Source organism: Mastigoproctus giganteus, chromosome 9 (genome assembly GCF_048544385.1).
Source record: "Mastigoproctus giganteus isolate SK-2022 chromosome 9, ASM4854438v1, whole genome shotgun sequence".
Lineage (NCBI taxonomy): Eukaryota > Metazoa > Arthropoda > Arachnida > Uropygi > Thelyphonidae > Mastigoproctus > Mastigoproctus giganteus.
Window position 1 is genome coordinate 152497568 of NC_143583.1, and position 22596 is coordinate 152520163.

At 36.4% G+C, this 22596-nt stretch overlaps 1 protein-coding gene across 1 annotated transcript in view; it reads left to right on the forward strand.

Annotated features, from left to right (window-relative positions):
• The window catches only part of LOC150080822 (glycerol kinase 5), a 376684-nt gene that overhangs the window by 270924 nt on the left and 83164 nt on the right, over positions 1-22596 (forward strand). The window contains exons 12-13 of the mRNA XM_090382163.1: positions 1399-1525; positions 16578-16682. Coding sequence (XP_090238289.1) covers positions 1399-1525; positions 16578-16682 — 232 coding nt within the window. The remainder of the gene's footprint in view (positions 1-1398; positions 1526-16577; positions 16683-22596) is intronic.

Genomic DNA, 22596 nt, shown 5'->3' on the forward strand with positions numbered 1-22596 from the left:
TGGAAGATTTCTGTTTATTTTCAGTTATGTTAGTAGGTAGCAACTTGTTTGTAATTGCAAGTTTGCTGCTTATAGCAGAAATAATGACAAAAGATTCTGGTATTTTTCTCAGGCTAGGGATAGTGAAAAAGAACAGAATAGTTAAGTGTTCTATAAGCATTTATATTTTTAACTTCTGTGTAGCTCACCTTTTTTTTGTAAGAATAGAAATGGCTTCCAAAGTACAATAACTTTTTCTTGAATATTCTAGAGCAGACGTATTTTAAAAAAATGTATTGTGAAATAAACTCTTACACCACATGTTATGTTAAGATATTTGAAATATTACAATAAAATTTATACTACCTGAATACATATTCTTAATTGGCAGTGTTTTCACATTCTTCTGAATCTAAAACATCAGGCTTGCAGAAAATATTGAAAGATAGCTGGTAGAAGATATTTAAAGAATTGAATAGGTAAAGAGGGGAAGGAAAAAAATAGAAAAACTAAATAATGTGATAAGATAACCCATTCATAATGACAGGATCTGTGCTAAACTAGGCCTGCCACTGCTGAGTAGCTAAATTCATGAAGATGAAACCTATGCCTACGACAGGCAAGGGAAGAATGTACTGTAATCCACTTTTATTCATCTAGAACAACAGGTATTTAAATTAAAGCTTACTGAGTTAAAGCAGAAGTGAAAATCTTCCAGAAACAGCAAACTGAAAACAAAAAGGTCTAAAAATTTCAGGTCATATATACTTGGGAGAGGAATGACTTGTGCTGAGATAGCTAATAGAAGAGAGAGATTATACTGCTAAAAATCATACTTACGTCCACTAAAGTATGACTGCCACTTTCATAATAAATAAAAATGGAATTAAAGACAGAACTCACAGCACCACCTATTCAGTGGGATGTCAACAGTTGTGAATTCCAAAAAGTATCGTATTTCAGTTGTTGACTGCTATCAGCCAAATGTCAATGGATACAACTATTGGCTGGATAGTGGTCAATTTATTACCCTTTATTTATTTTTGAAAGCAAAGATGGTGCATGTGCTGGTGCATCTCTTTGGGTAGGGAGCCATGTATTTTCACTGCTGCTTTGTCTTATTCTTTACGATTTTATTTTGATTATTAGGGTATCGTGACACAGGTAGAAAACTGCACCTTGCCTAGTATGATACTAATCATACCATTAATTGCCATGTTAGTTTTGTATTTATTATTCTTTTTCTACAATAACCTTGGAAACATAACTATTTGTCTTCATAGTAAAGTTGGGTATATTATTAACAAAGAATAATTTGTGATATGACATTTTTTTGTAATGAGAATACTTTTTAAAGTATATACAGCTTATATTTTAAATTACATTTTCCATAATGTACATAATTTTTCACTGCTCTAGGTTGGTGACCAACAAGCATCTATGTTTGGAGAATGCTGTTTTGAAGTTGGAGATATCAAATGTACAATGGGAACTGGTTCATTTTTAAATATAAACACTGGAAGTAGGCCACATGCTTCATATAAAGGTAAAAATAGTTGCAAGTTTTAATTTCCCTCCCTTTTTTTAAGACTGAAAACTCTCCCATCGAAGCATCTAATCTTAATATTTAAAATTTTGTTTGCAAAAACATTTCAGTTTTTGCAAACTGAAAGAAGAAGATATAGATAAATTAAGTAGATGGGCTGAAAAGTGGCAACTGATGTTGCACATTAAAAAATGCAAGCTTATTAATATGCCAGCATTTATTATTAATCTGCTTGGAGTGCAAACAGCCTGCTAGAACAGCAGCTTGTTTGTGCCCCATGAGCAGCCTAGAACAAGTTGCTGCTGGGGTTCTGTAAGTGATATATACATATCACTTACAGAAAATATGATATGTATGATATGTATATATCACTTACAGGTTCTGTAAGTGATATATACATATCACTTACAGAACCCCATAATATGTATATATCACTTACAGAACCCCAGAACCTTACCAGTAGTGTCAAAGAGGTGATTATCCTAGTTCCAGTACTACATACAGGTTTGAAAACCTCAGCTAATACGGCATGCAGGTTTGGAAACTCATTTTAAGAAGGATATAGATCTGTTGGAAAATGTACAGAGAAGAGGAATATGATTAGTTGGGTGCACAAAAGGATATACTTACCAGGAAAAACTAGGATTCTGTAAATTGCAGCATCTAGAAATTAGGGATCTGCATAGTGTTTTTTGTTGTATTATCTGTCAAAAATATAACAAAATAATTGTAGGCTGGAAAAGATTTACCACTGCTAGCTTAACAGAACCAGTACAGATGACATTAGTTTACTTAATGTTGCCATCACCATGAACTAAACAAACCAAATTACTTTCTTTCTGGCGCCTCCGTAGCCAGGTGGGAAGGAGCAGCTAGTGCGTAGCACACGCTTCTTGATTAGACCGGGGTTCAAGCCCCTACCCACCAAATACGGAGGATGCGGAAAGGTCAAGGAATGACCACCGCATATCCCGGAGCAATATGGCCTTAGCTGCTAATGCTCCTAAAAAACAAATAACTAACTAACTAACTAACTAACTTTCTTTCTATCTTTTGTTAAGCAGTAACGGTGGGACAAGCAAGGACGATAACTGTTTTGCAATACACCATATCAGCAGAGGATCTATGAAAAGAGGACCTCTGAGAAGATAAAGAATGTTTAGTCCATAACACAGGGATGATGAAAACAAATTCATCTACAGCTGAGATTTGAAAGATTGAGAATTGAGGGAGCCTCCTGCATCAAGGCAGATGGCAGCAAAGAGCCATGGCAAATGATGAGTTGATTTGAAGCATTGTGAAGACTTAGTTGGTTATTGTGTAAATGACAAATCTGTAACATCTATAAAGAAGGAGATCTATTAATCAAGCTCCTGTGTATTGAGTACTGACTATCTTTTTCAGTTTTCCTCCTGGGGTCTTCAGCAGTAGGCAAAGAGATGGTTCATTTGATTTATACTTAGACCAGAATAATCTTCATGAGTAACAGCAGGACAATATGTGGTAACCATTCTGATGTTATGGTGGGTTTGCTTGTTCTATGCATTAAAGTATCAACAAAAAGACAGAAAGGTAGTCTACATCATAGAGAAGGCTAAAATATATTCATCTGATGCTGTGGTTTGGAAGATGGAGAATCACAGGAACCTCCCTGCAGCTAGCTAGATAGACTGTGGTGAAGAACCACAGCAAATGATGAGTCGATTAGAAACACTACAAAGTCTAGCAGGTTAATGTGTTCACAAGCGCGTGTGCATGCGTGATGAATTCCAAATGATACATTTCAACTTGACAGATCTGTGCAGCTCCTTGTGCTGTGTGGTATGGTCTGTTGATGTTGCACTACATTGAATACTGCATCTGAACTTGCACTTGACAAACCTGAGGATATCCTTCTGCTATATAGTCTGTGGATATTTTATCTGTGCTGTGTAGAAACTGATGAAAATGCACTTGAAAGAAAAGAATCTGTGTGGTGGACCTACCATTATGTGACTGTCAATTTTTGTTCTGAGACCACTTCATGTGACTTTGAACTTCTATCCTGAACTGATTTTTTCCCCCCTAACCCTGACACTGTAGGAGATGGTGTAAAACCTTCATATCTGTAATTGAAATAAGTAGATCATTAATAGACAGCCTGCCATCTATGAGCCAGGATGGTAACCAGTAGGATGCACACTCTGCACCCTGTTAGACTAAGAGGCCGATCACTGAGCATAAACAACATGATCCTATACTACACCACACAAACATATATCACACTGCACTGATCAGCTTTGCTAGGTATAGTATCACAAACACATGGTGGGATTGCTCCGTTTCCAGATCACATACAGTTGCATCTTGCTACGATTCTAAGGCTATTCAGTTTGGCAAAAAATGATCTGTGACCTGTTAGTAAGAACGTACAATGTAGATTTGGTACTAACCAGATTTGTTTAATATAATTCACACCATTAGCATAAGGGAAAAATTTGAATGTTATTTTACCTTTTTCCGAACAGTTTCATCTGTTTTGTAAAAGGAGCTCACAAATCCTCTTATTTTCTTTTCTCAAGTCATTTAAAGTGTTAATTTTGATGCCCAGCAACTAAGATTTTATACCTCTTCTCAAATAAAAGGATAGGCTTCTAAACGCTAACTGCAAATCAAGTGGCATTTTGCCAGCTAACACTTGCAGTGCTTCCTTGGAAACTGTTCTGCATGCCATAACCATTTTGAACAACATAACTCAATGTATAGAATAGAGCTTTCTGGTGTTGCTTACTTTGATTGCATGGACAACCCAGATTGATGCACCATACATAACAATCGGCAGAAAAATACAATCATAAATCAAATGGAGTAGTTTCCCCTTTATCCCCCATTCCACCTACATTATTCTTGAGATCATTGCAATAAATTTCTTCACCTTCTCTGATATATAGTTAATATGCAAGATAAAGTTCAAGCCACCAGCAATACATATTCTCAAGTATTTAAAATCATTAACACCTGCTGTAAGGAAATACCATTCAACCTTACGAGAGGAGGTCTACTAAGAGCCAATTTACCCTTCAACATCATGATTTTAGTTTTGGATGTAGAGATTGTCAACCATGTAAATTACACTATTTGCATAATTCTTTCAATATGCAATCAGACCTCATTTCAAGCTCCTTTCTGGAGTTTCCATGCACAAGTATTACCATATCATCTGCATAAGCTATTGTGTGTGAGTGGTCAAATTCTGTCTTGGGCCAATCTTCCAAAACCAAGTTCCACATTAAAGGACCAAAGACAGATCCCTGTGGACAGCCTTGAGTCACATTACACGTAATTGATCCAAAATTCAACTTAACTGTTACTCTGCGATCGTTAAAGTAATCTTTAATTATAGAGAAAATATTAAAAGAACATTTAGCCAGTACACTGTCCCAACTAATGGAATCAAAGGCACCAGCAAAGTCTACAAAAATTCCCAAGGTATATTAATAATTCAATTCCCAAACATTGCAAACTAAAGAATGAAACGCATCCTCAGTACCTACACCAGGAGTGAAACCATATTGTTTGTTAGAAATGCCAATATTACTTCTTTGGTAGATAGCAATCCGCATGGCTAAAAGCTTCTCATAAACTTTACCAAGACCAGGAAGCAGTGCAATAGGTCTATATGAAGCAGGTGAACTGGTTGGCTTGGTCGGAGATTTTAGATAATCTTGAGCAGTACATCCTTTCAGGGAGATGGAAATACACCATCTCTTAGATGGTGATTAAAAACTTGTAACAATTCGTTCAAATAAAGATTAGAGAACTTTTTGATTACCTCTCCCTCCAGGAGGTCCATACCTGGACATTTATTATTTTTAATGGACTTAACAGTGAGAAGTTCATCATGGGTAAAAGGTAATTCTTCAATGTCATTACCACACGACTCATTCAACGCATGCATATGACAATATTCTTGATTAACACATGGGTTTTCAGCCATGTTATAATTACCTATAAGGTGATCTAAGATTGCACTCATGGATCTTCCCAACTACACGTCTCATAGATGCCCTTGCCAATAGAATATATAACATCAGCAGCTGCCCTGAATTTGCCAATACAAAATTTATAAACCAATCCCCAAGGGTTATTTCCTGCTGTTTTCACCAACATTTTCCAACAGTCATATTTCTGTTTCACGATAGCACAGACATACTTGTTACGAAGACTTTTCTTTAATCGAATAACTTCCGAGGCACATTCCCTACATTTATTCTTCTGAAAATTGCTTCCTAGCCTTATTAACTTTTTTTCAATTGAGTAAGCTAAGGTGTCCACCACTTAAGTGGTCTATGTTTTATCTGTTTTGTAGCAGCTACACATGCATCATAGATAAGTTTTTGGCAAAACATCACAGAGTTCTCACCTGTCATGTTAGATAGAGATTGCAATCATGGCCCGCTAAAGACTTCTCTCAAAGTTATCCCAGTTTGCATGCTTCACAGCAAAGCGCCGTAATTGATTATTGATTCAAGCCAACACTGTTTCCCCATGTGTATTTATTTCATAAAATATTGCACGATGGTTACTCAATACCCAGTCAGATTTGACTTTCCATCCACAGACAAATCTAGTGCCAGTTGGGTTTGTAAGAGTTATGTCTATGTTTAATTCACCATTTACTGTCCAAAAGGTGGACTCCTCCCCAGGTTTATTGTGAACCATAAGCTTCCACGCTGCTATCATATCATCTAAAGCTTTTGCTCTATCATCAGTGGCGCCTCTGTAGCCAGGTGGGCAGGAGCAGCAGTGCATAGCACATGCTTCTTGATTAGACCAGGGTTCAAGCCCATGACCACCAAATACGGAGGATGTGGAAAGGTCAGAGAATGACCACCGCATATCCCCGGAGCAATATGGCCTTAGTTGCTAATGCTCCTAAAAACCAAATAACAACAACTATCATCAGTAATGCCGCTGAACCAAAGTGAACTCTTGGCATTAGAATCAATTGCAAACAATACAGGCAAATTTCCTAGCTTATCAACAACACTATCCATATAAACTAAATATGGCCGAATGTCAGATCGTATTTAAAATATATTGAAACAAGTACAAATGCACCAACCGTAGACTGAATGTTAACACAAACAGCATGACTGCTACATAAGGATTCAATTTCGGTTAATACTAAATCAGAATTAAAAACAATTATTGCAGCTGTTACTTCTGGGCAAGGATTATACAGGGTGTCCCAAAAAGCTGTAACCAATTTTAAATGTTTGTAACAAATGTAATTTTAATGATAGAAACACAAAACCTGCACTAAATGTGAGAAAAACAGTTGAAGTTTTTACTGACATTCAACATGTGCACCACTTTTCACATGAACAAAAAGGTGTAACCAATTTTAAATGAGCAATACAAACATGTTGGAGAAAATGGAACAAGATGAACATGTAATGGCACGGATTTGTTTCACGGACAAGTGCACATTTCATGTTTCGGGAAAGGTGAATAAGCAAAATGTCAGAATTTGGGGGATTGAAAACCCACACTGCGCGCAGGAATATCAGCGAGATAGCCCAAAGGTGAATGTGTTGTGTGGCATCATGGTTGATCGTGTTATTGGACCCTTTTTCTTTCAAGAATCGACTGTGAGAGTGGATAATTACCAGGACATGCTTGAGCTTTATGTGTATCCTCAATTGGATGAACTGCCAAATAGGGTTAATTTCCAACAGGATGGAGCACCACCACATTGGGCTTTGAGCGTGAGGAGGTCTCTTGATGACAAGTTTCCTGGCCATTGGATTGGGCGTGATGGTCCCATTGCGTGGCTACCAGATTTATCAGATTTATCCCCTTGTGATTTCTTCTTATGGGGATTCATCAAAGACAGTCTACAAACTGTTGTAGACTGTGTTGCAGACTTAAAGCGCAGGATTACAAATGCAATTATCATGATTAAGCGTGACATCGTTGAAAAAACATGGGATGAGCTTTATTACCAATTAGATATTGTTCGTGTGATAAGTGGTGCACACGTTTGAATGTCAGTAAAAACTTCAACTGTTTCTCAAATTTAGCGCCGGCTTTGTGTTTCTATCATTAAAATTACATTTGTTACAATCATTTAAAATTGGTTACACCTTTTTGGGACATCCTGTATATGACCTTACAGGAAAGGGGATAACCAACTATCTTATCATTCACATAATAAAGTTCTTGGATGCAAGCAACATTGATATTTTCTCGTTGACATACAGTTTTTATTTCATCTGCAAGAGATCGAGAATGCTGCACATTCAGCTGCATTATTTTCAGACCTTTAAACGAACTTATATTGTGAGTACTGATTTGAGTTACAGTAATTCGGACTATTGGCCATAGTTATGAAAGGAATCAGCCATATGCAGTTTACTCTTTGTTATTCAAGACACTTTTTGTCACGAACAGAATGGTCTCCCACATGATGCATCTTCTTTGTTAATGTCTGTGCAATTTTTATATGTATGGCCTTTCCCAGCACAATGGCTGCATATAGGATCTCATTGTCTACATGTTTTGGTAGTATGCCTAAAACCCTGACAATTGTAGCATACAGTCACAAGATAGAAATCGTTTAACCTGTATGACATCAGTATAACAAACAAGTGCTGCTGTTTGTTGTATTAGAAACATTCTAATTCTTGTGAAACCTCGAAAATCCAGTTATTTCTGGAATCACTTCTGTTCCTACTTATGAAGCGAACGGTGACCTCAGCAACCATCTTCTCCTTCATCAATCCCAAATGCAAAAGATTTTTCTCATACATGTCACATAGAAGGTCATCCTTCTGAACTTCCTTACGAACATCATACACAATTAACTTCATTCCAGGTCTTTTGGGAAATCCAAAAGCTAATCCAAGACGTGTCAATTGTTTGCACTTTATTTCTTTCATGTCTTTTTTTAGTTTGCATCTCTAAAACAATGCCATGATCAAATACTTTTCTTACCTTCCATATCCTGTCCCCCCTCTCAGCGAGTTTCTCATTTCCTTATCCATAGCAATTCAGACATCTTCACTACTTTTAAGTACAGAGTTGTCATTAGCTTGAATTAATAAAACATGCTCATCACCATACGATCTAGCAGCTTCATTGTCTGAAGAACTCACTTTCGAGCCAACGTCCTTCGCAGCAGAAATCACGTCACTCTTATCTACATCATTACAAAGTTTCCGATTTTGTCAGTTGTCCATATCTTGCCTATAATTCTGAGCAGATTCATGCATACATTGTATCTGTTCCTTAAATTTCTCATTCTGTATTCCGAAATCATCATCTGCGCGAGGTAGTTTCTCTCCCCAAAAGTAGTCATTTTTTTGGACAACAGGATTAAAATTCACGTTTTCATTTCTAATTTCTTTTGAACACGATGACAAGATACTCGCTTCAGTGTCGTTTCCCATCTCAGTTTCAGCTGAAGAATTTTTATTTTTCTCAATCAAATCCATATCACTCTGAACATTTTTCTTAACTTTACGTAATTCCTTATCCCGCTCATTTTTAGGCATATCGATCCTGACTTTCCTCCCATTATTTCTTCTTAAAATGAGAGACCTACTGCACGATGAACACAGTGATCCCACTGAACTTTCTTCCCCACTGTAGCATTTCTTCTGCCTTTGATGACGTGTCTTGATGGAATATTTAGGAGATATACGTGGTTTCAAAAGTGCAATGTCCTTATCCTCCCTATCGAATTCTACTAACACGATAGCATTACCCGAGAGAACCTTCTCCCATTCCAACATCTTCTCACCTACACCTCCAGAGATAGAGGCCTCAGAAGATTCTTTGCTCTGGCTCAGTGACAATTTACCTTGAGATATACTTTGATCCTGAAATTCTAGCTTACGCGAAGAATTCCAGTTCTTCCTTAATTTACATTAAATCTACATGGTAGTATTCCCAAAACCTTGACAATTGTAGCATAGTCACAAGATCTCTCTGTTCTGTACCAACAGTGAGATTAGACTCGTTATCACCACTATCAAGATTCAGAGAACCTGCAACCTCTTTCAATTCAACACCACAAATTTTTTCACATGTGAGATCAACCCTGTGTGTAACTGACTCCATTTGATAAACTTTTTTTTTTTTTTTCATTATGAGAGGACACTACTTACCATATAGGGGGCACTACCAGCCTTCTTCCTTCATTAACAAGTAAAGTATAGTGAAGTATTATATAGTAAAGGCTCTGTAGGCCTTTACTATATAAATCTAATATTCTTTGAAATTATATATCTTTTCCACTAAGAAGATATTTTGTTCTAACTTAGATGAAACTAATCAGCCAGATATATCCTTCCACCTATTTGAAGTCCCCTTCATCCATACCTTTTAGACTTTAAAAAGTAGCTCTTCAAATTTTGAAGTACCAGCACTATGCCAAAGCATAGGCAGCTGGAACTGACAGTTAGAACAGAGAATTCTCTAACTGCCAAAATAGACTTATTGTAAATCTAGCTTGAATATTACCTTTCCTTAATTAGAAATCGTCAAACCTGGTAAACCTTTCAGAATATATCTTTGTATCACAAGAGTATTTAAAGTAAGCACTTTAAAACCATATTTATAAACACTTTTAACAAGAGCACATATAATAGCAACTATCACAGCTAACTTCCATTGTTGAAACCAAACACCATGGACAATATATATATCCCCTTGCGATAACTATCTTTTTCAATGCAGGAAACGCTCCATTTCAAGCCAAAATTTTAGATAGTTACATACAGTCCACACCTGGCCAATGCACAGCCACTTCAAATACATACAGACGGCTCAAAAACTGACATATCTATGAGAGCAGCTGTAATCCTTCCTACATCTACTGTCTCATCCTTTTACCATTTGAATGTAGTGTTTTTACAGCTGAATTCTTTGCAATCAAGATGGGTTTGACTCTTCATCTCATTGAAAATAAACTGACCGTCAAGTTTTTATGGATACCAGGGCACACTGTAATGGGTGTGCAGATCAAGCAGCAAGGCATCCTGCTGGGTTTGATTCCATCCCAGTTCTGTGTACTAATTACAAGCAAATCATACAATGGATATGTACTGACTTGTGGTCTCAAATGTGGTATACCCAGACATATAACAAGCATCTTGAAATAAAATTATCCACAGCTGAGGAGATCCAGTTTCTGATTGAATAGATATGAAGAGGTTGTGCTTGCAAGAGTGTGAATTATTATTATTATTAGCCATATGGTGCAAGAAGCAGAAGGGAATCACCAAGAAAGAGAAGAATGATGATATCCAGCTCGGGACCCCGGGTGTACCAAGCCCATACTCACCAGATGTGAGCCCCTGGGATAATTGGCTATACACATTCAGCACACCTCTTTTTACTGCTGGAGGAGGATCTACTTACTGTTAAGCATATTCCCATTGAGTGTACACATTACCATTCAGCCAGAATTGCATCTTTCAGATCACTGCAGGTAACTTACATGAACTTCTGCATGTTATTCATATTATTGGAGATGAGGCCAATTTATCAGAGTTTTTTTTTACTTACTTACCTATAAATAATCAACTCGTATACTCACTTCTAGATCTATCTTGTTCCACATGTTAATTAACACTTCAACATAACAGGTACAATTTGGCCATAGTAGCCCATGTGCCATTAAAACCCCACTCCAAAAATAGCATCATCAGTTGGTTCCACTGCATAGTAAGACTGAGATTAGTACTTCAGATTCATAAAATTTGTTTACTACTCCTAGTATTAGTGTACAAGCACCTGCTTTTAATTTTAGTAACCCTAACACAGCCTGTGTATTTGTTTGTTCAGTGAGGACCCCCAGCAGACCTTGTAATTTCTGGCAGCTGTATGTCTCAATAGAATCACTACACCTCCTGTCTGCAGCTGCTGCTGTTAATCTGTGTATTCCCCAGCTAGCAGTTTTCCAGTTCACATAATACTGCTTTGATAACATCAAGAAATATTCTTCCACCCGTTCTATATAAATGTATCCCATTCCTTTAAAAATGCTCTCTCCTGTTAAAGAAAAATTCCCATGAGCTATTGCACAGTTTCTCCAGAGTTAAATTGATTTATAAGGCTCTCATTGTTACTCCCTCCTATCATGAAGTAATTAAAATGTCAACTTTGCAGCTCTCAAATGTGATCTGTTCACTGTAATCCAACTTCTTAATATAGTTTGGCTCAGTGGTACTCCCTACATGCCTTCTCCTCTCCAATTATTTGGCAGTGTGCCTGCCAAACCCATTTTAATGGTTTATCCTCATGATGTAAGGGCTGGTGGTGGGGAGGAAAGAAAACATTTATGAAATAAAATTTTTCATGTGTTGTGTACACTGCAAGGTATACCCAGCTTTTTAATATAGCTGGCCTCTGTAGTGCTCCATGCATTCACACTACTCACCCCTACCCCAGGCAGGTAGAAGCAGCAGGTGCGCAAGTTGACCAGTTGCACTCCTAGAGCATAACCTGTCAGTTTAGTCCCATGACTATTTAGCTGCCTGTCTAGCAGCCAAAACCATTTTAAAGCTTTATCCACATTCTTTTTCTTGTATTTCAATTTGGAGATTGCTCTGATGCAGTCCTAATCATTTTGCCTTCCTGCAAGCTCTTTGTTTTAGAATAACAGTTGGTGTACCGTAATAATGTTGGAATTGTTAGGCCTCATTCATCATGATGGTTTTCGTGACCTCAAAAGACTTTTGGTTACTAACAGACAACTGGCAGCAGGACAGTTCAAGCAAAGGATTTGTTTGTTGCAGAGTGACAGATTTTGCAGAAATTTGTCACACTTTACTCACAAGTGGTTGCCTTAATTATCATTATTGGAAAAAATATCCACAGCAAACCTTAGGGGCAAAATATTTGAAAAATAAGAAAGAATGAGGTGTTTAAGATATCAACAGAGTTGTCACCCCAAGAAAGCTCCCTGGTTAGAAGGATATGCATTACAGTCAATTCCTGTTAACAATCTCATATTGTCAATTTCATATTTTCAGGAGTACAAAGGGCAACAAGATTGGTGAGAGGAACAAAGGGGTGCTGTTATCAAGAAAGGCTTAAGTTCTGCAAATTGCAGTGCCTGGAGAGTAGGCACCTGTGAGGTGATCTGATTGAGATGTATAAGGCCTTGAATGGGTTGAGCAAGCTGAATGCTGATGGGATTCTTCCTCTTGCTCAGATTAAGAACATGAGGGGGTATAGATTCAAATTGAGGAAAGACAATTGTAGAATGGATGTGCGGAAGTTTGCCTTTGGCCAGCGGGTGGTTGATTGGTGGAACAGACTTCCATCTTTTGTTGTGGAAGCTGATAGCCTAAATAAGTTTAAGGCTGAGCTGGACAGGCATTTGGAACAAATGGAGGGATGAAATGGGAGAGTTTTTTTTTTTTTTTTTTTGGCTGATGCTGCATAAGCTTTCTTTCTTGCATTGTATGCCTCTACTAATGCTAACATTTATACTTATTATAGGCTATTGCTGGATTAAATTTCCCTGATAAAACCATCGATTGCTCTCTGTTAATAAAGCTATATGAATTAAATACGTTTCACAGTTCTATTGTTTTATAAGGAAATCCATTTAAGTTATAGGCATCATACAAATTAACTTGAAATGAAGTGAATGTGTGCTGTGAGCCTAACTTTATAAACCATTTACAGTTATTTATTTGTATTTGATCTTACCCAAGCTACTCAACCAGCTTGGGTAAGATCTTTTTGTGTACAGCTTCTTGGCAGAATTTGTCTTAGTTTGTATCCAGAATATTAAAGAATTCTATGGTGTTATTTGAGAATATCTTTAGGGTGCTAGTACTAATCAGATCAACCTGATTAGTCATGATACCCTTTGCAGTGGGGGAGAATGCATTCTCCCTGTCTTAAGTTGAACGTTCATATTCATTGAAAATCATTCAAGTCAGTTCTGGATGTGGTGAAAGAATTATCTACTATTTGATTGATCAATTGTAACAGCCAGTATTCCAGCCTGAGGAACTGTTTTATTGGATGCATGCAGGCAAATGACCAATGCATGTAACATTATCTTGGTATGATGAATTTTAATATATATGGGACAGCGTGTTTTAGAAATGGTAATCCTATAAGCTTCTATTTTATTGTCCATCCCATATGTTGGTATATATTTTAAACTTTCTGAGATTAAAATGCTTTTGGAAGGTGAGATTTTTATTCCACATGAGTCCTAGATCCGTTGGATACTGAATTTTTTTTTTTTTACTTATACCACCCTGAATATAGATCTTAATGCTCTTCTTTATTCATTTATTGAAGTATGTAATCTGAGCAAATTTTGCTGGGTATAATTCCAAACCAATGGCATTTAGCTAGTTTTCTAGTATACATATTTTGTTGTTAAGCTCGTGGTTAATGGTAACTGCGAGGTAACACATCAAATAAATCACCTGGCTTCTTTGATGCAACAAAGTATTTTAAGTCATCTCTATGTGAGAGGTAATTTGAATTGGTTGATAGTAGAGGTAGTGCTGCCACAAAGAAAGTAACCAGTATACTCTTCCCCACAGGACACTTCTAGAGACTATCTACAGGAACTCCTCGACCTATGTAATACTCGACTTATGGGAAATCAACTTTATGTAAGTTTTTGCCAGCCAGTACAAATTGTAAAAAAATCGTGGAAACGTATTTTGCATCCCTAAGGAATAAATGGAGGTATCGTGAAAATATCATAATGTTGAACCCAATAAATTGCACTACCCTTTCATTGTTATCATATGTTCCCATTATAAGAATCAATTTTGAACACCTTTTTGATATTTTTTAAAGAATGTTTCTGGAGGTCACATCCAGAAAACAATAAAAACAATTTGCACTTTCTGGTTTATTGGGCTTTTCTGTTAGTGCATCTAATTATAAACGGGTAGTAAACTCTATCTTATTGTATTTGCGATAATACTGATAACTGGAATTCTGTGAGTTTTTATGTTACGGTATTGTGGTGAAATGAGTTCCCCTTCACTGAAATCTTCAATCATATAAAAAAAACAAATTTTCAGAAACTTCTCTTCATTCCTATTTACTTATTACAATGATGAAGGGAAAGGGACAAATGGAAAGTGCAAGTGGTGATAGTGCCAGGAAACGAAACAAAATTGATTTAGAAATGAAGATGAAAATGATTAAGAAGTACAAAGCAGGACAAAGTTTGTCATCTATTGCAAGGGAATTAGATCTCGCTGCTTTAACAGTGAGTACTATTTTAAAGGACAGTGTGCATATAAAAGAACATGTCAAAGGATCAACACACTTAAGATCAGCGGTGATCACAAAACAGCGTTCAGGTGCTATATTGAAGATGGAACAGCTGTTAATAATATGGATGTAAAATCAGATTCAGAAGTGAGTCTAATGACCATTCAAGCAAAAGCAACAAGTATTTATAAAGATATTAATAATAAGTTAAGTGAACCCCAACTGAAGTTCGTAGCAAGCAACGGGTGGTTTAATAGGTTCAAGGATCGCGCTGGTTTCCACAATGTTAAAGTTTGCGGTGACGTTGCCAGTGCCAATTCTGCAGTTGCAGAGAAATTTTGCGATATGTTTGTGTACCAATCCTCGTGCATTTAAGGGCATCAATAAAGCCACCCTACCCATGGATATCCAATTGAACCAGAAAGCATGGATAACAATATCTCTCTTTGAGGATTGGTTTAAATGCTGCTTCATTCCTGAGTTTAAAAAGACAAACGACGTTCCTTTCAAGATTTTGCTTCTATTAGATAATGCTCCTGGACACCCTACACAGCTAGATGATTTCAATTCGAACATGAGAGTCATATTTCTACTGCCAAACACGACTTCACTCATCCAACCTATGGTTCAGGGTGTTATTTCGAATTTAAAAGCATACTATTTATACACAATATTTACTCAAGCATAGTCTGCAGTAGATGATGAGAAAAATTTTATGTTAAGAGACTTTTGGAAATCTTACAATATTTATCACACCATCTTAAACATTAATAAGGCCTGGGTGGAAATTACTAAAAGTTGTTTAAATGACACGTGGAAGAAAATATGCTCACGGCACGTAAAAGGCTTCGAAGGATTTGAAAAAGACGAATTATATGAAGAGGTTACAGATAAGATTGTAAAGGTTGCAGAGCTACTTCAGTTGGAAGTTAATGCCAAAGACTTGGGGAGTTAATAGAGGAAGAAGAGAAGAAATTATCTAACAAAGAACTTATTGACTTGTTGCAGGCAGCAATAGTGAAAGAAGAAAATGCTGACGAAGCTCAAGATGAACCAAATGAGGAGCCGAGATGCTTCATCACCAGAGAGATGGCAATGTCATTTCATGAAATTGCATCGGCAATAGTAAGATTTGAGAAGATGGATCCTGACAGTGAAAGATTCTTAAAAGTTAATGCAAGGGTGAATGACATGCTTGCTTGCTACAAAGAAATCTATGATGAAAAGAAAAAAGCCACCATCTAGTCATCCATTAATATGTTCTTTCGTAAGGTTGAGCGGCCAACCTCTTCTAAGTCTCCACAACCCTCAACCTCCACAGCGGCATACTTATCAGCTGAAGACATTGATTCTGGCAATGATGCTCGAGAGGTAAATCTTACTGACATTATGCCTGTCTCTTCTCTTTTTTTGTAATTTTATAATTTTGAAATTTTTTTAAATTGCACACTTTTGTAATTTTTCCTGCACATGAGATAAAAAATTGAATAAATACAATAAATAATTCTATTTACATGTTCATCGAACATTTCTTTTTTGATTCAGTCAATTCAGCGAGCACAGTTGCGAGTGCTGCACAAGCATGGGGGAAATTCCGACTTACGTAACATTCTGCGGAACACAACCCCTACGTAAGTCAGGGAGTTTCTGTAGTTGTATTTACACTCTGATTACTGATTTTTAGTCTGAATGTTAGGATGTGATTTTCCTTTAGTATAATTGTATAAACCGTTTTTAGTTCTGAATTTTTTCATAGGTCAGATCAAAAGCTCGAAAAAAATTTTTTTTTTTTTTTCAGGTTTATATCCAATAGTAGCATGGACAATAGGTGATGAGGTTACTTATGCAGCAGAAGGAATGGCACAAGATACAGGGACAATTATCTCTTGGGCACAACAACTTGGTGAGTTTGAATTTATAATATATTTTTGAGATAATAATTCTTGCCTGTATCAAATTGTGGTGTTATTTTTTGTTCATTCAAAAAATATTCCCTTGTCAGAAGTAAATGGTGAAGACCGGTGGAGGGGGGCTGAAGAACATTTGTATTAAAGTACTGCTAGGTATAAACCATTTGAATTAGCAAGTGAAATATATTGCACCACTATAAAATACAGGGCTATTAATGGATACAATGTATTTTGGGTATTGAGAATTTTAATCTCTCTTCTCCTTTTCTTCCTGAATAAGCATTAAATTTTTGATATATAAACTGCATTTTTATTAACTATAAATCATATGAGACCATTGAAAATTTATTTGGAAGATATATTGTGCAGACTTCAGAATACGTTTTTTCACATATTTATGAAAATAAGATATAAGAAAAGGGGAATATATATATATATTTTTTATTGGCAAGAAACAGGCTCAAAAATCATCCATTTAGTATAGGGTGCATGAGCAATTATGATTGCATATTGGACATTTTGTGGCACATACAATGCTGCCAATCCTGAATCAAAAAAAAATAAATATGCATTAAAGAGAATGATCAAAAAATGATATTTAAGTTGAAAGATTAAAAAACCCACTTCCAAAAATATGTTAGCAATGCTGGATTATTAGTGGTGAGTTGTGTTGTTAACAATGCATAAACACAAGATAAATGGGAGAAATAATTGCACGTTAAATTAATGACATTTCGTAAACTCACAAATAATGGAGAGCAAAGTGTTTGGAAGTTTAAGACCTGCCAGGAGCCCTCATGGAACAAGAAATACATTGGCTGTTTTAGGGTTATTAAGAATAAAAACAGTTGTAGGTATACTTGTACGTGCACTAATGCTAGAAGCATAGTAAAGAAATTTGATGAATTTGAAGTACTGATCAAATCGTCAAATGCAGATGTGGGGGATATCAGAGACATGTTGTCACTCAGATATAGGGAATTTTGAATTTGAATATGGGGAATACAGTGTGTGTGTAGAAAGGAAGACAGAACAGGAGAGGAGTCATGCTCTTAATTAAAAAGGACATAAAATCTAAGGCATCCAGTAGATGAGCGGAGAGTGCAGTGTTGAGTAAGTTTGGTGTGAGATTAGCACTGGGAAAACAAAAATGAGGATAAGAGTCTGCTATAGGCCTAATGACTGTATTGAGTATAACAAATAACTGTACAGACATATAGAGTGGGCCAGTAACTCAGAATGTCATAAAATGAAGGACTTGAACTTTCCAGTTATTGACTGGACCTTGTGGGTTGGCCACTCACATAGTAGCAAGACTTTTTTGTGAATTTATTGGATGATTGTTTTCTATAACAGCATGTTAGAGAGACAACAAGAGAATGCAATAAACTTTATCTGATTATTAGCAGCAACCCTTCATGCATTAAAAATCTGCAGATAAGACCCACTGGTGGCAATTATCACAGTATATTGATGTGGAATTTACTTAAAGATGTAACTAATGTCAAAGCAAAGGGAACAGGTTTTTGCTTTCATAGAGATGACTGCAGCAGTTCAGACATTTTTAAAATTCTATGCAGTGAGACCAGCTGATGAAATTACCAGCAACAAGTTATAAATGGGAAGCATTCGGAGATGCAATTGTTGAAGACACCAGGCTTTTTATACTAACTTAGAGATATATATATATACTCTTCAAGGTTTAGAGCTAAATTGATGTTGGATGAACTAATGAGACTTGTGGCAGAGAAGAAAAATACATGGGATGTATATAAATTAAGGTGATACAGATGCCTACAGTAGATATAAACTAGTCTGCAATCATGTCAAGAAGGAGGTTAGGCAAGCTAAGGCAGATTTTGAGAAGTCTCTGGCAAAAAATGCAAATAAAAGAAGCAAAGACTTCTTTACATATGTAAACACTAGAAGGAAGGGGGATGAATCACATTGGACAACTAGATCTGTATGGTTTAACTCTTGATGATCCTGCTCAGTTTTCTGACAAACTGAATAGGTATTTTGCATTTATGTTCATACATGAGGAATTTTTCTAGGGATGGGGACCCCAGAAGTGAGTCAAATTCTAACAGGGAGCTAAATGATTTTGTGATAATTGAGAGGAAAGTGGACAAGGAATTATTGAAGCCAAATTCAAAAAAGACAACTGGGGCAGTGATATCTATCCAGTTATATTAAAGTTGGCAGCAAAAGAGGTAAGCAAACCTTTTAGCCATTATTAGGAGAGTATACTTGGATTCAGGGGCAATTCCTGTTGACTGCAGTTGTGTGAATGTATCTCTATTCTCAAAGAGGGGTCAAAGGGTGACATGAGCAATTATTACAGGTCTGTTAGCATGACTTCTGTTACAGGGAAAATAATGGAACCACTGGTTAAAGAAATAATGCAGTTATACTGCAGTATAGTTAAGGGGCAATCTTGTCTGACTAATCTGATTGACACAGTAACAAAGGAACTGGATATAAAAATTAATTTTGACATCATATACTTAGATTTTAGAAAAGCTTTTGATACTGTTGCACATAAAAGTTGCACATAATAGATGTTAGATGAACTAACGAGGCTCATGGCAGAGAGGAAAAATGTGTGGGATGCATATAAATTAGCAGGTGACACAGAACCGAAGCCTATGGCACATGCTATACAAATTGGAGCAGTGTGCCATTATGAACAAGTTGCTGCTATGGATAAAGGGTGGTTGTGTGGAAGAAGACAGAGAATGGTTATCAATGTTATTAGTAGAGTCTCACAGGGTTCGGTGCTGGGCCCATTATTGTTTTTTATATTTATTAATAAAATTAATGAAGGCATATCAGGCTTAATGTCTAAGTTTGCAGAAGATACAAAGGTAGGCATGGTAGTTAATCACGGTAATAAGGATATACTAATGCAACAAGATCTAGAAAAAAATTAGCCAGATAAGCTCAGAAATGGCAATTGAAAAATTTGTGGTGTATCATATGGGGAGTAGTAAACTCGGATTAATGTATCAACTTGGTGGTACATTAATCTAAGCAGTGGAAAATGAAAATGACCTAGGGATAATTCTTCAGTGAGATATGTAGTTCTCTGAGCAATGCAGACAAGTTTCCAGGGCAGCTCTTGAGGTTTTGTCATTGATATAGAGGAATTTTTCTGCCAGAATTAAGTAGGTAATTATGCCATTGTGTAAGACAATGGTTAAAGGAAACCTCATTTTACGAAGGACATCACTGTTGAAACAAGTGCAGAGAAGAGCAACATGAATGATTAACAAAAGGGGCTCTTACCAGGAAAGGCTTCAGTTTTGCAAGCAGCATCTGGAGCTAGGAACCTGCAAGGAGATCTGATTGGCATGTTTAAGGCCCTGAATGGATTGAGTAAGTTCAATGCAGATGGAATCCTTCTTTCACAGACTACACACGAGAGGGTTATAAATTCAAATTGAAGAAGGATGGTTGCAGGTGGGATATATGGAAATTTGCCTTCAGCCATAGGGTGGTTAATCTATCTAGTTCAAAGAACTAGATAAACTATCAGAAGGGATGGACAGGTGAAATTGGAAGTGTGGCTTTTTTCTTTTTTTTTTTTTTTTTGCTTGCATCATTTTATTACTACTACTAATAATAATACTGGCTAATATCACTGATGCATCACAATTACTTTAAAACATTAAAAAAATTGCAAACAACTCATTTGGAACTGCAGTCAATTGCTTTCAGCACCTTTGTAATGAGTGCCATTCTCTGAGGAAAGGTACACTGTGTATTACCTTAAAAATGTGATAACCAATACTGTGCCTTTGTCAATGATATAGATATTTGATATAGAGTTATGTTATAAATAGTTTTCAAATCACTAAGCATTGTGATTTTAAACTCTTGATTTTATTACTTGATATTTTATTAACTAATGACCTATTTCTTTAGTCTGTTTGTAGGGGGGGGGTTAGCTTTTATTTAAGTGTTTAAATGTATTTCTGAGTTTACAGAATGTCTGATTTGTTAATTTTATGTAGTTTTTCCTGCCATTTCTCATTTGTTCATTATCTCCAATGGATTTGCCTAATTTGCAGGTGCTTCCGTAGCCAGGTGGGAAGGAGCAGCAGTGCGTAGCACACGCTTCTTGATTAGACCGGGGTTCGAGCCCGTCACCACCAAATACGAAGGATGCGGAAAGGTCACGAAATGTGACCACCGCATATCCCGGAGCAATATGGCCTTAGTTGCTAATGCTCCTAAAAATCAAATAACAAACAGCCTAATTTGCTGTGTAATCCATCCAACTTACTAACTTGTAGTTGGAAGTGTCTTGTTTTCATCTTTCAATTTGTTTCACTATGTAATGCTTTTTAACATAAGATTGAATATTTAAAAGTTAATGGTTTTATAATAAGTGGTTAAAAAACATAAGCTTCAAGAATCCATGCATTCAATCAGTGAATGACATCATTTTATGGTAATACGGTTATGGTCCATCATTTTAGTACAGGTAGTCCTTGGTTTATGACTGCTTGTTTTGTCTTGATTCACAATAATGATAGTTTTGCAACCAGAATGCCAAAAATATCAGAAATTTCAAAAATGTGCAACTATAAATATCAGATATGATGTAAAGGAACAGCAGTCAGAGAGAGATGAGAGCCATCCCCACATACCATCTGAGCCAATCAGTGATGAGATGGCCAGAGATAAGAGGAGAGGAACACTCAGTTTGCTTGTTGTACTATTGTTGGGCCACTATTCTACAGTGTTAGTTTGTGAGTTTTAATTAAAAATTGTTGATTAAATGAATAAAATAAGAGCCACCATGTCTACTAAGAGAAGTGCAGTAAAGCCAAGTGAATGTGAAAATTTCTCCAAAAAGTCACATAGATCTATCACGTTGGAAAAAAAGATCGAGGTAATTCACAGAATGGAAGATGGTCAGACACATCCTAATGTGTATGTAGAAGTATGAAATTTCCTCCATCCACTACCATAGTGAAAAATGCAGATGAAATAAAACAATCAATGCAACATGCTATGACAGTAAGTGAAACTGAAGTGAGTTATAGCAGAAGTAAACTTTTAGAAAAAAATAGAGAAATTATTGTTATTTTGGGTGGATAACTTAAATCAAGAAAACATTCTATTGACTCATGCTGTTATGATTGATAAGGCAAAGTCAATTTTTGAAGATCTTAAGAAAAAAGAGGGTGGTGATGAGACATTTTTAGATAGCATGTGATGGTTCATATGATTTAAATCTCGAAGTTAGTGCTGCTGCGTGAAATTAAGTGGCAAGACAGCATGTTCTGATACTCTACATTACATTATCTTGAAACTCTACATTACCTGTAGAGTTTCAAGCCATTGTAAAGGAGGGTAATTATCCTCCTGATTTAATTTTAATTTCTTCCAATAAAGCCCGGTTAATGAGACCGGGCGTTATTGGAAGAAATTACCATCACGAACCTTCATTGCTCATGAAGAGGAGTCTGCACCAGGTTTAGAGGCTGCAAAAGGCAGGCTAATGCTTCTGCTGGGTGCAAATGTCTCTGACACTTTAAAATTAAAACAAATGTTGATGTACCATTCACAGACACCACATGCTCTCAAGGGCCTACACAAAGCCACATTGTCTGTCTACTGGAAATGGAACAGGAGGGCTTGGGTGACACAAGAAATCTTCTTGGATTGGTACACAATTTTTTTTTGCCCTACTTTGCTTTGTTTTTGTCAAGAGAATGAGTTATCAGCCAAGGCTCTTCTCTTGGACAGTGCCCCTGGCCATCCTGCAATCCTTGCTGAAGTCGGAACATCTCTGGACATCAGTGTTGTTTACATGCCACTAAACACCACTTCCATTTTTCAACCAAGTGACCAGGGGGTAATAACAACCTTTAAAGCCTATTATCACCACCAAAT